This window comes from Triturus cristatus, chromosome 11 (assembly GCF_964204655.1).
Source record: "Triturus cristatus chromosome 11, aTriCri1.1, whole genome shotgun sequence".
In the NCBI taxonomy this organism is placed as follows: domain Eukaryota; kingdom Metazoa; phylum Chordata; class Amphibia; order Caudata; family Salamandridae; genus Triturus; species Triturus cristatus.
Window position 1 is genome coordinate 675535535 of NC_140594.1, and position 16903 is coordinate 675552437.

General features: G+C 44.4%; 1 protein-coding gene across 2 annotated transcripts in view; it reads left to right on the top strand.

The window, feature by feature from the left end:
• LOC146785310 (dehydrogenase/reductase SDR family member 12-like) overlaps positions 1-16903 on the top strand; it is a 242409-nt gene that overhangs the window by 181434 nt on the left and 44072 nt on the right. For both annotated transcript variants that reach the window (XM_085636416.1, XM_085636417.1), the window contains exon 8: positions 14385-14475. In XM_085636416.1, coding sequence (XP_085492542.1) covers positions 14385-14475 — 91 coding nt within the window. The remainder of the gene's footprint in view (positions 1-14384; positions 14476-16903) is intronic.

A 16903-nucleotide genomic window follows, 5' to 3' on the forward strand; every position in this document is an offset into this window, starting at 1 on the left:
GACTGGTAGCTGGGACTATACTCATGGCTGCAACTGGTGGAGTGTTTATACAATCCCTCAGCAGGAGTGGGACCTCATCTATTAGGGACAACTCCTCCCTGGGCGTAGTGGGTTGTTCTCCAAGGGGGATGTTTTTCAAGTTATCTATTGAGCGTCTCCGTTCTGCCCTTAACCGGGACAGGTTGCACTCTTTGTCCCCCTCCCCCGCCGCCCGGGAGAAATAATTCTCTAGGGTCCTATTTTTAACTCCTCCCGGCTTCAATGGGGTACTCTACCTTGCCGGAGACGGCATAATGTGAGTGATGGATTATAATCGGCAAGGGGCTGTGACAGTAAATAGGACCAGGGGTCGAATGGATGACCCAAGAGAGTAGGCCCAGCCCGGCCTACTCCGGCCTCTGACGGCCACAGACGGTCCCGCCCTTGTCCCGGGCTTCTCCCGGGACGCTCCCGCGTGCGCTCCCGCGCAGCGGGAATAACAGATTGAAAAAATAGAGACTCTCGTTAGTGGGGGCGGGGCAGGCAGGGAGAGCGGCCCAGATGATTGTAATTAGGGCTGGCGGGGACTCCTAGGAGAGGTAGTCCCGGTCCCGCAGCTCGCAGCCCTGCCCACGCGCACTCACACCCACTGCAGGCTCCGCTTTGGCAAGGAAACAACTCCAGGGGTCCAAAGGTCCAGGACAGCACACCCCTCGAAGCGGGACCCGCGAAGCGGGTTCCGCGAGGCGCTGCAAGGAAAAGCAGCAGTCAGGGCAGCAGTTCTCCACACGCACCAACAGGTCAGCCAGGCGTCCCTTTAAGGCGCACAGAGACATGCATCTGCATTTTTATTTGGGTTTACTGAACGAGGTCCTCGCCGTTCTTATTTATTGTTGTCAATGATCGTATATGGAGTAGGATATTATTTGTACTATAAACCCTGTTTTAATGAGCGTATCACTGAGTGATGGGTACAGGCAGAGTGTTTTTCATCTGTGTAATGAATTGTATACTATTTGTACATTGAAAGATTTGAAAATAAAGGATTTTGTAGAATAAGTATCTTATATATATGTCTCTATAGTGGGATTCAAAACCCCATCTAGACCAGCATGACTTCATCAACTTCCACCCTACCAATAAGTTTCAGTTTATTGACTAGGCTGTAAAAAGAGCTGCGGCGCTACACTTCCAAAACCACATTAATCACTGCACTCTTTTTAGTGGCCTAATAAGCAGGTGTTTCCCCTCCTGCAGCATAGAAACTGTAGCAATACAAAAATTGGATCTCCTTTGGTCTTCCCTAAGACAATGCATCCAGATAGGAGTATCCAAATTTCCTTACTTACAGTCCAATACAGTGTCCCTGTAGGTCTATTCTTGGCTTTAGATCTTCACCATTTAAATAAAACCTTTGAGGTTCCAACTGGATGAGGAACACATTGTCCTGTACCAACACATCAATGCCTCATAGCTATATGCCAAAGATTTATCAACCCTACATATACAACACCTCAGACAGTGTCTAGAAACCTTCCATTCACAGATGTCTGATGTCTGTCTCTTGCTAAACCCAAGCAAAAGAGAATTCATTGTCTTCATTCATCGTAAACGCAATCCTTGATTGAAAGAATGGCTTGGATGAATGCAGCTTGAAAGCTTGTTCCTCCCCCTCTATCTGTGTCATTTATTCAGACATGACCCTCTCTGCTTGTTCCCAGCTAAATCTTCAATCTTGAATGAAATTCTTATACCCAACTCACGTTTTCTGGTGCACATTAAAACATATATTTTCTCTATAATCAACTTAGGGAAAGTGTTACTCATTACACCCACCTGCCAACTCTTCTCTCACCCCCTGGAAAACTGCCATGCATGTGGAAGCATAATTGCTTACTAGCCAAATCAAATACAATCACATCACTCACTTCCTCAAAATGTTTCCTTTATTGTCCCCTGGAGACTGTATAACTTTTTTTTCTACTTAGATGGCCATTATCTCAATTTAGTCCAGCCTATAAGTCCAGATTGATCCATACATCCTATTTTACACCTACAAGAGGGAGAGCATTTTTCCTTGGATATTTTAAGACACTATTATAAAAATTGTAATCCCTAGATTTAATGTAGTTTTTTTTATATCCAAACCAACTATAGAATTCACTATGCCTTTCTGTCTATGATTTTGTTCAACAATATGTTCTTAGCATGTGTTGCTGTAGATTCACATGCTCTGCATACTCTTGCCTGGATGTTCTCAAGTTGTTTTTCTTCGAAGCAGTCATTTGGGTCACAAGGTATAGGTTGATGCCTCTTAGTTATCAATGTGCATGGGCACCAACTCCATGGTAAATTGTTTTTTCTGTCATTGGGTTCAGACATGTACCAACGAGGCTCTTGGTTTGGTGAATGTATTTGTTTGTTCAGACCCAACTGTAGTTTTGACTTCAATATCAGTAGTAGAAGTATGTACTATGTACTATCATCAACGCTTAGCAGGCAGTGGCTCTTTACCCTTCTCCTTCAGGACTTCTTCATGGTGAATATATGCACAGTGATGAAAATGACTCCTTTCCAGTATTGCCCTTGGTGGCACACAAAATGCCCATGGACCAACCACCATGAGGAATGTAACTTCTGCCTTTCCTCTGACTAAAACACCAACACATGCTAGGGCCTGCCTTACCTTCCGTTCAAAGAAGACTTTTCGGCACCAATGGGAGAGAAGGTGGGCACACCAGTGGATGCTCCAGCAAGCCTCTGACGGCACACCTGATATCTTCCAGAGCATGCTGAGCCTTACATCGAGAAAAGTGAAGAAGTCGGCTCTTCGGACATTCTACTCCACCAGCCGTTGCCCACCCATTGAGGTGGCTTTCTCTTCTGACTGCCATTCTGAGGGAGAGGAACAAAAGGCTCCTACGGCCTCCTCGCCTTTCAGACTCCGGACGAAGACCTTAACGAGAGCGATGAGTATGGTCGCCACTGAAATGCTCAACTGACCTCCCAAATGCCTTAAGTCGAGACAGAGCACCACCCTTGAGGGGATCCAGGGTCAAGCCCTTCCACAAACACTCAGCCTTCGACCACCTTTGTGCTTTGTTCTGCACTGACCTAAGGCTTCGGAGCCAAAAACACTCTCACAGTCACGGCTCCTCTGCTAAGGTGGGAGAGCATCGCCCCACTGCTATTGCAGCATTGAAAAAAGGAAAAGAAAATGTTGATAACAAGACGTTATTATCGTTTTCTTTTTTTTTCGGGAGTCAGGGCAGGGCTGGCTCCCTGACACCAGAGCAGGAGAGGAGTCGGTTGCATTCTTCTAAGTGCACATGACAGTTTGGCAGGACCTCAAGGGCTGGCCAAACCATCATGCGCACTTGTCATGTTCTCCATTGGGCTGTGGTGCGCATCCCCGTGGAGAACATGCCCAGCCTCCCCAGACACTGCCTGTGTGTCCAAACAGGATGCCCAGGCCAATTAAGATGCTGCTCCTGCAGTATCATGATTGGCTGGGAGAGCCCGGAGCCTGAGTGCTTCCCGTGATTCCAGCAGAGGAGGAGAGGGGTGCGGCAGCGGGAGAGGTGTGCGGTGGAGAAGGTACGTTTTTTATTTTTGTTTAATTCCCCCCTCCGCCCCCCCCAACCTGCCTCCCCACCCCAGTTCTGAGCGAGCCGCCACTGGTTAAAAAATACTTTGAAATACTTCATAAGCCCCAGGTCCCAAAGCCAATGCCGAAAATACCGCAGAGGTCAACACCCTGCTGAAGAAACCTTCTGACGACCTGATGGATCTCAAGAACTACAGCCCCATCTCTCTGCTCCCCTTCTCAGCCAAAGTCATCGAGAAAGCTATCCGAGTTTGTCGAGACAAACAATATCCTGGACCTCTCCCAATCTGGCTTCACAAGCAACCACAGCACTGAGACCACTCTCCTCACTGCTACAGATGCACCCTTCTTGACCAAGGTGAGACGGAAGCCCTCATCCTCCTCCTCCTGGACATCTCGGCCACCTTCTACACCGTCTCCCACCACACCCTCTGCGTAAGACTCCACGACTCCGGCATTCGCGACAAAGCCTTTCCTCACCAGCTAAATGCAGAGAGTCAGACTTCCACCGTTCAAATCTGAATCCACAGAGATCAGCTGTGGTGGGCCTCAGGTATCTTCACTGAGCCCCAGCCTCTTCAACATCCACATGGCCCCACTTGCAGTCATCGTCAGAAGCCACAAACTCAACATTGTCTCCTACACCAAAGACACCCAGCTGATTCTCTCTCTCTCACAGACGAATCCACATCCGCCAAGAGCAACTACCACGATGGGATGAAGGCAGTCGCCACCTGGATAAAGGACAACTGCCTCAAGCATAACTCAGGCAAAACCGGAGTCCTCATCCTGGGCTCCTTCGCCTGGGGTGACTCTTGGTGGCCCTCAGTGCTTGGAATCCCCCCACACCCATGGACCACACACAAAACCTCATCATCCTGGACTCCTCGCTATCAATAAACTGACAAATCAATGCAGTTTTGTCCTCCTGTTTCTTCACTCTCCGCCTCCTTGGTAAGATCTTCAAGTGGATCCTCAGTGAGTCCAGGAAAACAGTCACTCATGCGCTCATTAGCAGCAGACTCAACTATGGCAACACACACTATGCCGGCACCACCCAGAAGCACCAAAAGAAACTGCAGACTGTCCAGAATGCCTCTGCCAGACTAATCATGAACATCACAACAACAACATCGCCGTCCACCTGAGAGACTTTTACTGGCTACCTTTCAACAAGAGAATCACCTTCAAGCTTCTCACACATGCCTACAAAGCCCTTCACAATGCCGTACCTGCATACCTCAACCACCGCCTCTCCATCTACAGCCCCACCAGACATCTCCATTCCGCCCAACTGGCCCTGGCCACAGTCCCTCGGATCCGCAAGACCACGGCTGGAGGAAGATCCTTCTCCTACCTCGCTGCAAAGACCTGGAACTCCCCGCCTCTGCACCTCAGGCAATCACCATCGCTGCTGCAATTCAGGAAGAACCTCAATACCTGGTTCATTGACTAAACAGCAGATCCAGCCCCCCCCCCCCCCACCCAGCGCCTTGAGACCCTCACGTGTGCGTAGTCACACTTTATAGATTCTGATTGATTGATTGTCCCAAAGAAAAATCCAGTTCCTCCCCATGTTGAAGGGTGTGGTAAAGTCCACCACAGACCCCTTCAAGGAATCACTCAAGACAACGGTTGGAAATCCCCTTATGGAGACAATATAGACCCTCCCCCAATGCGCCACTTTACATAATTGGTAACACCCCTCTTGATTCCCTTGTGGGGCATACTGCACAAAGGTGCCAAAACTCAGGCCACAAGCAAAGCTCCCACACCAGATAAGGACAGCAAGAAGCTAGACGTCGACTTGAAGAGGGTAGCAGTAGGAGCTACCATCCACTGGTGGATTGCTAATTCCATCGTCCTGCTTTCCAGACACAATAGAGCTCGTTAAGTAAAATGCGGGAGCTCATTAAGCATCTTCCAGACCAGAATAAGAAAAGGTGGGAAGATACTGACAGATTGAAAGACCATCTCCAATGCAACCATCCACTGCACTCTAGACGTGGCCCACACCATGTCCCCAGGGATTAATATTAGTGTCCTTATTTGACACCATGTGTGACTCTGCTTCTTGTGTTTTAGACCTGAGGTCCAGCACCAGCTTTTCAACCTGCCCTTCAGTGGCAAACACCTCTTCAACTGCAGGTTGACTAGATGCTGGAAAGATAAAGTAGGACACAGACACCCCCAAATTCATAGTTGCCCTCCTGACCTCAACCACTCGGGTCACCTTTCGGAGATACCAGTATTTGCAGGCTCTAAAACCCCCTCCCTAGACCCTACTTGTTATGGCTAGTGTCATTGTGTTCCTTGGGGAATGTTTACATGCTTCTACTTCGAGAACGTGTTACCTGAGTTGGAGCGATGGTTGCTGTATGAGAGGTAGCCGACCAGGGGCCACTCCTGTATACAATAAATCTTTGAAATAACTCCTTGTCCACCTGTCTTTGTAAGACTACTCATTGCAACAAGAGGCAGCAGCAGGCCTATCAACCGCATTTACCACAAGGGTCACAAGTGGTGCCTACAGATGCTGGGACAAGAGAGGTTCTGGTAAAGGGACATCCATCTTCAAACAGTGGCTCCGCTCACCTTCCACCTGATCACACAACACCTGTTAGGGCAGGTTGCAAGATTTCCTTACCTGCTGACAGGTAATGAAATCAGATGAGTGGGTCTTAGCAGTGGTATGCTATGGCTTCTGCCTAGAACTTTTCACAACCCCGGCCAACATTCCACCCCACAGACACATTCTCAGCAGAGAACTTCTCAACCTTCTCGAGGAAGAGATCCAAGCACTCCTTCAAAAAGGGCTATAGAACCAGTGCCCCCCCCAGCACCAATGAGGCAAGGAGGTGTCCTCTCTTCACTTCCTCATTTCCAAGTAGGACATGCCCCTCAGGTGGATCCCAGGCCCTTCAACAGATAAATTCTTTCAGAACATTTCTCTATGGTGACGTTGCAGGAGGTCAACCATCTGCTTCTACAAGGCGACTACATGGTGGCAGACCTCAAGGCTGCCTATTTACAAATCCCCCTTCATCCCACCCACTAACACTTCCTGCACTTCATGGTGAGTTGTCGTCATTACCAGTTCAAATACTTCAGTTCTGTGTCACCACTTCCCCAAGGGTCTTCACCAAGTGCCTGACATTGGTCACTGTCCAATTAAGGAGAGGAAAAGACACATAATTGATGGACCGAATGCAGAACAAATCAAAACATTCTCCCCCAGTCAAGGTTAAATCCATCATTCTTTTGCTCAACATGCCACCCCAGTTCAGACCTGGCCATATGCAAATCAGTCTTGACCCTGTGCCTCGTGTGAACAGTCCAGCCCGAACTGCCAAGCCAGGTCCTCCCTGGACCGGAAACAGACATCCTAGGACCGGTTTCGGGTATTCACCCCTCTTCAGACAGGATAGCTAGAATACAGTGGTACAGTGAGCCCGGGACCCACATCTGGGCATACCCGGCGCACTTAGGGCGTGAAAGCAAAAAACACACAATTGATGGACGGAATGCAGAACAAATCAAAACATTCTCCCCCAGTCAAGAGATCTGGGTTAAATCCATCATTCTTTTGCTCACCATGCCACCCCAGTTTAGACCTGGCCATATGCAAATCAGTCTTGACCCTGTGCCTCATGGGAACAGTCCAGCCTGAACTGCCAAGCCAGGTCCTCCCTGGACCGGAAACAAGCATCCTAGGACCGGTTTTGGGGTTTCAGCCCTCCTTAGCCAGGATAGCTTGAATGCAGTGCCACTGGAGTCAAGCTATACTGGATGATGAGGGCTGAAAGCCCGAAACCAGTCCTAGGATGCTTGTTTCCAGTACAGGGAGGACCTGGCGTGGCAGTTCAGGCTGAACTGTTCCTATTGGGTGCAGGGTCAAGACTGATTTGCATATGGCTGGGTCCAAACTGGAATGGCACAGTGAGCAAGAAAACAGTGGATTTAGGCCCAGATCTCTGTACTGTGGTGAATGTATGACATTGTTTTGCATTCCGTCCATCAATTGCTCTTTTTGCATTTGTCACCCCGAGTGGGATAGGTATGCCCAGATGTGGGTCCCGTGCTCTCCATGCCACTGGAGTCAAGCTATCCTGGCTGATGAGGGCTGAAAGCCCGAAACCAGTCCTAGGATGCTTGTTTCCAGTCCAGGGACGCCCTGGCCTGGCAGTTTGGGCTGGACTGTTCCCATTGGGCGTTGGAAGCCATTCCTTATTTGCGAATCGCAATTTGTGGCTCGCAAATAAGGAATGTGTAGGAATTGCTATTTTTATAGCGATTCCTACATGCATAGGCTTTTGCAAGTCCTTAGGTGTGATTCCTTAATAATCGCAATTAAGGGCTCGCAAAATATTACCTTGATGCATGTGCCTGTACAGTTCTTGACGTTTCAGTGTTGTGATCGCTATAAGTCACTTGCCATCTTGAAGCGTTTATTGAATTTTGGCATTCAAATGTCGGTAGGGGATTATTTAATCCTTTAACACCATACATTCTACAAATTAAGCTCTTGTGCCGTCATTTATTTTGCATTCTTTGAACATAACCCTTCTGTGGTATAGTTGTATATGTGTGAGTGTAGGTATGGTGTTAGCTTTGGATGGGGCAGGTGATGTCATAGGCTGGTGACATAATGATGACGTGGATTCTGAGAGGGAACCTTGACAGAGTCAGCCAGAGGTGCGGTTGGGAACGGGTCATGTCTCCTGGGCTCTGTATTCATATTACTTATGATTGTATTATTATACAATAAACCTTCTGTGGTCAACTGCTCGAGAGTTGGTGTCCATCACTCACTTTCCTATGTTCCTTTACTTGCAGCATAGCTATGGTTTGCTTGAATTAGAAATCTGCTATACATGGCTGGTCTTTTAACACACTGTCTTCATATTGCTTTCTTAATAAATATCCTTTACTCTATTTCCTTTTGCTTGGAATGGTCATTCGCTAGCTAAAGATTGCATTAATTATGTATGTGTTGTGAGGTTAATCTCTGATAAGCATTATTCTTTATTTTGGAAACCATTGCTGACATACTATTACCACTGGTCTTAAAACGTTTGACAAACTAGTGGACAGGAAAGTAAACCTCATTAACCTTCTGGTTTCCCTTTAATCGGAATGAAGTATGACAATCGCATGCCAAGGATTTGCGCAGAAACACTAATAACCCTCCACTTCCGTCTTTCCCTTCCGCGTTTTTGAACTTACCTACTAACATTTGACCCAGCGCAGTGTTGTAATACTCGCTTAAAGTGCTTCAAGGCCTGGTCAGCCGTTGTAAGCCCTCCTGAATCCTGATTAATCCGAATGTAGCGTGACAATCACAAATCCAAGCTCAGAACAAACTTGATCTCCCCCTCTAACCCAAGCAGACCCTGACGATCCACCAACGCCAGTTGGGCTGTGGTTCCTACCTTTAGAAGGGTGAGAAGCGGAGGGCAGTCCACTGCAAAAAATGTGGCTAAACTTTGGAACTCCCTCCCCTACACTTTGCGGACAACCAACATGGATCTACAATTCTGTAAACTCTTAAAGACCTGGCTATATGACAGTAGCCCCCTCTGGAATTCTCTGGATAATTAGGTCGCACTACTAGCGCTGGGATGCCCACGGGTAGCTATGTACTCTACAAGTGCTACATAGAATAGAATAGTTAAGTTGATTACTTTGCTTTATTTAGCTCGTGTAAATTCCAGTGGTTTTTGATGCTCCACAATAGTTTTCCACATGTTTATGGTACATCTTTCCAGCTGTACATATAATCTAGGTGTGAAGCATGCCCTAGTGAGTTGCAAACATGTTCTTTGTATTTTAGGTCATTTGTTGATAATACGTGATTTAATGTAATAGCTTGTGGCTTTCCCGAGGCAACCTTTACCCTAACCTACAAACTGATGCCAAAGTATTAACTTTTCATAATTTCCATGAAAATTATTAGACTTGTGTTCTCCTATAAAATGACCTTGTGATGAGTGCACCGGAATTCCTGATGTGGCCCGTAGCGGATTTACCAACCACCTCAGAAGTAACAAGGGCAGCAGAAACCCCACAGACCTATTCTATTCTGTTTCACTCAAACCCTGAAATCTCAAGTTGAAATTGTGGGATGAATGAAGAATTACTGGGGGGAGTCCTGGCCAGAATTACTGATTTCTTTGGTAATTCCTCAGTGTATTTGTCAAATGCAACTTATGTCCCATGTAATTTAGTACTTGTGGATTTATTGAGACCATCCAAGTATTATTAACTTCAAGGGTGATTAATTAACTCTTCCCACATCATTGTACTTGTGTGGAGGCCAAAAATGTATTATTGGTTGCGTTCATTTGGAGCCTGGAAACTTCTAAAGTAGGTAAAGAAAGAAATTGATTGATAACATTAGTTTTCCTTTACAATGGTACAGCCCTGTAGCGTGCCACCTGAAAACAATTTGGTGACCTCACTGAAGCATGCACCCTGATGTTGAGTGCGGCGTTAGGTTATAAATAAAGGTGACCTATGCGCACGTACTCTGAGCAGGAGTTAGCCTCAATGCTGACTCCGTGTCCCTCTTTGGTGGTTTGGCAGTGATCGAAACACTGGCGACCAGGACAGCAAGGCCAACCCTGTGACTACACCACCACTTGGGAGTAGGCCATTCCCTGCCATCCAACATCTAAAAATCCTGGACCCGGGTAAGCAGACCCACTGTGCCTGACTAAGCTAAAGAGGGCGCATCATTGCCAGACTCCTCATCTGGGCCACTGCTCGGATCTTCCATCGGGACCTGTGCTGCAGTGCGTGAACATGTAAGTTAATTCCAATATAGCTGGCTGTGGACTTCGAACTTGTGTGTGCATCCTGACAGTGCATAACCATTCTCTAGTGGGGACATTACTTACTGCATGCATATTTAAGGGCCCATATGCCCAGTCTTATATGCATTGCACACACAGTTTTGCTCGCAGAGACGTTGGTGCTGGTACGGCTGTCTCTAATTGACACCAAGACTGCCTGCGACTCACCTGAGTGCTATCAACTGGGTGCCCACATGTTTTGTCCAGTTTCATCATTGGATAGACACTTAAGCTGTTACTTTGAGGACAAGTAAACAAAATGAGGTCCAGACCCCAAGAGGATGTACCACCACCTGCCCACCACCACCATATCCAGAAGACAAAGCACACCAGAACCTTCCAGTACATCTGTCGACAGCACCACCATCTCACTCCGCCTTTCAGCAAATTGGCTGCACCAACCACTGCCACATCTAGTTTGAATGTATGGGTTGCATGCCTCAATAATTATTTTAAGGCCCTAAAAGAGACAGACAACACATTTGAAATGTGTCTACATATACAGTTTGACAGGAAGGACATTTTTAAGCTGTTTCAGCATCTCCACATCACAGGCAGGCATGTCTACGATTGAGTTGTAGCTGCTTTCATGAGTATTTTACCTGCGACTGGAATATGGAAAATCCATCAACATCTTCTTTGCAGCGAGGATGATCCTGACAAAAGAGGTGTCGGCACAACTGATTCAAAATTGTCAATCTGAACTGATGCACTAACTCATTCTCAAACAATCTGGAAGGACTTTAGATGCTGTGTGACTTTGGCAAAATCACTTGAACTTTCAGATGCATGCGCCTAGCAGTTGGAATCCACATTCTCAAAGCTGGTGCTCAAGAAGAGCATGAAGAACAATGGCTTAGCAAGTTGGAATCTATGGAAACAAAACAAGGAGAACACCTTTCAAATACCGAGTTGCAGATACCATGGAATGTCACCACAAAATAATTCTCTCACAATGGCAAAGCAAACTGACTGCATTGAGGCACTGGTGTATCCCCTTCCACCTACGGCCACTCATAGAAGCAGAATTCCAAACACTTAAAGATCTTAGGGTCAAAAAGAAAGTGCCTGGTCCCATAACACAGGTGTCGTCTATAGTGGTGATGACAAAATTAAAGCAACCAGACTGGTCATACATATAAGATTCTCAAACAAAACTAAAAAGAGCGGGAGACATCTGATGCCAATGTACAATGATCTAATGAAGGGTCTGAACAGAGTGAGATGGTTCTCAAAGTTAGACCTCAAAGCAGTCTACGACCAACTACAAATTGACCGGAGAAGCTGTTACAAAACAGTGTTCTCAAAACAGTTGCTGCCACCATCCAAAGTAGTGAACTTTAACATATTGTCAGCTGCTGAGATATTTCAGAATATGATCAGTGAAACATTGTCTAGACTAGAAGATATCTTGAATGTCAGCAATGACATTGTAATCTTCAAAGTAGCATTACGGAGCTCCATCAGTGCCGAAGGACATCTGTGAAGAGAGTCTCAGTGTTCAGCCTCCACTTACACTGGAAAACAAATTAAATTTCGACAAAGAGAAATCTAGTTGTATGGATATGTGCTCTTTCAGGCAAGAACAATCATTGATCTGCATAAAGCTGTTAACATAAACATGGCTGCAAACCTGCAGACCAACACAGAGGCAAGCAAATTCTCAGGGATAGCAAACTACTGCAGTACTAAAGCTAACTGGAAATGGGATAAAACACAACTAACATTTGAAGTAGTCAAATAATCCTTTCTGAGTGACATGACCATCAAATACTTCAACATTTCTTGTAAGGCAGAACATTTAGTGGGCTCCTGCCCCATAGGGTTGAGCACAGTTTTCATTCAGGAACAGTCCAGTGGCGAATGGGGACCAGACACATTTGCCAGCAAGGCTTTGTCCGAGACAGTATGGAGATACTGTTAAATTTAGATAGAGACACTGGCAATCAAATGAGGTTACACCCATTTCCATCTGTACCTGAATGTGCATCGCTTGAGAAGGGGCCATGATACTCAAGCTCCTGCTACCAACATTATCAAAATCTGCTCCACATCTGGCACCTAGAATCAAGGAGTGCACTCTCCTGCTGAAAAATTCCAACTACTTGTCTCAACATCCCGCTTATCACCTCAGAACTCACAAGCGCTTATCATTACAAAAATGTATTGTCCAATCAGCTTGCCCCAAATCATTGTGCTAGAATAACTAAAATGAGAGACAGATGTCTGTTCCCAGCGGGCAAATAATGCTGCTCTGTTGAACTCATGGAAGATGTGCCTTACGGGCTCACAACACAAGTGAAGCACTAGTAGATAATTATTCCAGGCCCTGTGGTGAGTCTGCAACAAAGTCAGCTAAACCAGTGTAGAAATTATGCTACGTAGGGGGAAGAGCGTTATCCAGTTTTCTCTGTCAGATCACTACATACATCAGGGCCACCAAGGGATGTCCAAAATCAAAGCCGGATTGAGAAGAAATGTCTGGTTTGAGGCAAGGACAGTTGTCACAGAAAAGGAATGCACAGTACTCTAGAAGGAGATTCGTGTTGTCTTCTGTGTTTTATAAACGTGGGAAACACCTGCTGGCTCTCATTGATGCATGCCCAAATTCAAAACCATCAAAAGTGCATGGTCAACCGCTTTGAACATGTAACCTGAAATTAGAAAGTCTGTGTTACATTTATGCTCCTCGCCAATACAAACACTGACAACGGACCTCTTTTCAATAACCTTAATTTAAAGAGCTCCTTGGTTCTCTAGGATTCAAACACAAGAAGATCTTACCCTGCTAACCCAAAGCCAAAGGGAAATTTGAAAAGTTTACCAGACACTAAACAAAGTACTGAAAACATACATCGAGCAAGACGATAACATTGAGTGGGCCATTCATCACTTTCTTCAAATATATTGAAACACTTTACAGGAGTCAAAAATCTCCTGTGACCCTGTTATTTTGGTGGATGCTTATGTACCACATCCCAGCATCGCCCACCTGAAGACCCACACAACACTACCCCATGAGCCACCATCTTTGAAAAAGGAACAATGATACAGCCATTAGGTGAGGGAGGCAAAACTCTGAGACATACAAATTAGTGATGACTTGGTGGTGCAAAATTAGCACCTATGGAGCAAGATCAAATTATTGTTTAAGAGTGACTCCTTGAGAAGTGATTGAAGTGAAAGGCACCATGATTATGATAAGGCACTGGAATGAAACAATTCGTAATGTGTCCTGGTTCAAGGTTTGGAAAGATATAGGCATTCCATGAAGCCATTCAGGGGATATGAAGTGTGATTCTCCCAGAGTGGGGGGAGGCGACTGGTCAACCCAATTATGACTATCTCCTGAAGTGCTGGCTGCTTCGAACAAAACTGTGACCCCCACTAGAGACCAGGAAAACGTTACTCAGCTGCAACAATAGATGCAACAAGGCTTGATCTACCTGCGGCCAAACTCAACCTTGTCCCAAAGGCTGAGAGACTTTTCAAGCTGAACAAGTCATACGGGACACTGCATACAATGGCAGTCATGAACTTTCTTGTTTTTTTGTTTTCAGATTATGTTGAGGAGGTATAGGTGAGTCATCCAACACTGTTGTGGTGACTTCATAAACTCATGCACCCTGACGGTAAGTGTGGCCTCGGGTTATACATAAAGGTGGTCTTAGCGCATGTTCACAACTCTGCTATCGTTACCTTCTTTGTTGACTTAGGGGGAAGTCACTAGAAGCCCCTCTTTGTTCGAAGAGTAGAAAGGGGTGCAAGTAAAAGTTCCTATGTTGTTCTTCAGCATGAACTTATCATTGCATTAAAAAAAATGAACCACTAAGGTAAATTAGTATTTTTCATTGCAACTATATTTTTGATGTCAATCAATCTCAGAGTATTATTTGCCTTTATCGTACACTCAGTAACTTTCTCTTTTTCTTTTATTTTAATAGAGGCAGCAAGTTGTCATGACCGAGCAATGGGCTAAAATGAAAACTAATATTCATTTCTCTGTGATGCATCCAGGCTGGGCTGACACTCCAGGTAATAATAATGATTTCATTAGCTTTAAAATATTTAGGGTTTGGATGTCCCATCCATCATATCATGCTAGAAATGTAAATATAATTGTTAGACCTGTTATCCTTGGGGTGGTATTCCCCCCAACATTTTGCCTTCCTCTGCCATTTTTGAGCTGGGCTTGTTTTTGCTGTCCTTAGGACTCTGTGAACTTCACCACTGCTAACCAGTGTTGAAGTGCTTGTGCTCGCTCCTCTAAACACGGTTATGTTTGCTTATTCCCAATTGGCATATTTAATTTACTTATAAGTCCTCAAGAAAAGTGGTACTACATGTACCAGGGCATGCAAATTAAATGATACTAGTGGGTCTGCAGCACTTATTGTGCCACCGTCTTAAGTAGCCCTTTAAACTCGTCTCAAGCCTGCCACTGCAGAGCCTGTGTGGAGTTTTTTTGTGTTCAAAAGACTTTATTTAGTACTATAAAATGTATCAATACATGAAAAGGAAAAAATATAATAGACCGCAATAAATACCATATCTAAATTATTAAAGTCTTTATACATTTTTGGGGAAGGGAAGAAGAAAGGATGAAAAAGGAGGGGGGGGGGAGAATATGCAGAATTCCTAAATATAAATATAATACACGTCTCAAAAACAATGGATGAAAGATCCCTGGTTGGTGATGGCGCTTACCCAATTCCAGTCTAAAATAAATCTGAATGTAAAAGGTGCTCAAGGGAAGAAGGGTCATCCACCCTTCCCAATTAGTAATCCCTAGAGATCATGTTGTACATAAATATATTACAATATACACGTCCTCATCAATATCTCAATATAAGTGAACAATACAACACAATATGCTTAGTATAAATAATTACATTCAAATGCAAAAAGACAAAGAGTAAAAACTAATTAGGGGGATGAAAATATTCTGATAATATAGAAACAGTATGTGAGAAAATACCACCAACCTGATTAAGAAATACAGTAAGCGGTAACCACAACCTTTGAACATTGTTAGAGGGTAGACATTGCATCATGTACATAGTATCCAACTTATGATGAGAACATACAGAATCCCACCACACTTTGTATAATAATTTAGCTGAAGATTTCCAATTAAAAGTGATTTGATGAAATGCAATAGCCAGTAAAATATCTAACAACTTGTCATTAGGAAACAATGGAATAAGGTACTGAGTTAATGTACCCAAACCTAAATAAAGAATATTAAAAGAGTGTTGTATATTAAAAATACGTCTAATTTGAGACCTGACCCTACGTCAACAGAAAAGTGTCTTAGGGCATTGGAATAACATATGTATAAGTCTGCACGAGGAAAGTCCCAAGACCAACACTTATCAGAAACCTTTGAGGAGAACCTAGAGCACTGTACAGGAGTAAAGTAGAGTCTATAATAGATACAACAGAGAGATTGAGTAGTACTAGCTGATCTAGAGATTTTATAAATACATGTCCATAGTTTAACCCAGAAAGCAACGCCCCAGATTATTTCCAAATCCCTCTCCCATAAAAGTTCAATCTTGGATTTGGTTTGAGCAGGGTCCGGTAGCAAGAGATATTTATAGATAGCTGATGCTCTAGGACTTCTTTTAAGGAACTCAGTAAATCCAGAGGAGAGAGGAGTTACACTAGAAGAAGAATGAAGAGAAAAATACTTATCAAAAATCACATTCACCAATACTATAAAACAAGAATAAAAGGATTTAGAACAAGAATAAGAAGCACAGAATTGAGCAAAAGAAATATGCACATCCTAATGAAAGAGCTGATAAGCCCACATAAGACCCTATTCTTCCAATTACGCCAAAAACAGGCCGATTATTAATTTGAATTAAAGAATTGCGCCATAGCAGCATTTTAAGGAATACGGGAGGAGATATATTAGTTGGAAGAAATCTGGACTTGATCCCTGAAATTGTTTGTTTTAAAACCACGGATTTGAGAATTGACGTCACGGAAGAAAAATACAAAACCTCCTTAAAAGTAAAGGGCATAAGAAAAGCTTTTTCAAGATCTAACCATAATGGAGAAAAAGATGAACTCAAGTCTGACATCCAAAGGGCAGCTGCCCATATCACAAAAGCTCTATGATATGTATAAAAGTCTGGAAAATGAACTCTACCAGCCATTGTTGGTCGTTGTAAAACAGTAAGGGCTATTCGCGATTTCTTATTGCACCATAAAAAAGTTTAGAAGTAATGAATTAAGTCTTTTAAAAATGGATTTAGGGATGTGAATTGGTAACATAGAAAGAAGATATAACAGAATAGGAGAAATCCTCATTTTAATCGCATCTAGGCGTCCCCACCACGATAGAAATAACGGATTACAAGAGGACAACATATTTTCTACCTTTGTCGTTAGGTCTTTGAAATTAACTTGTATAGTTGCCGAGATAGTTAGTGACCTAAATACCTAGATATTT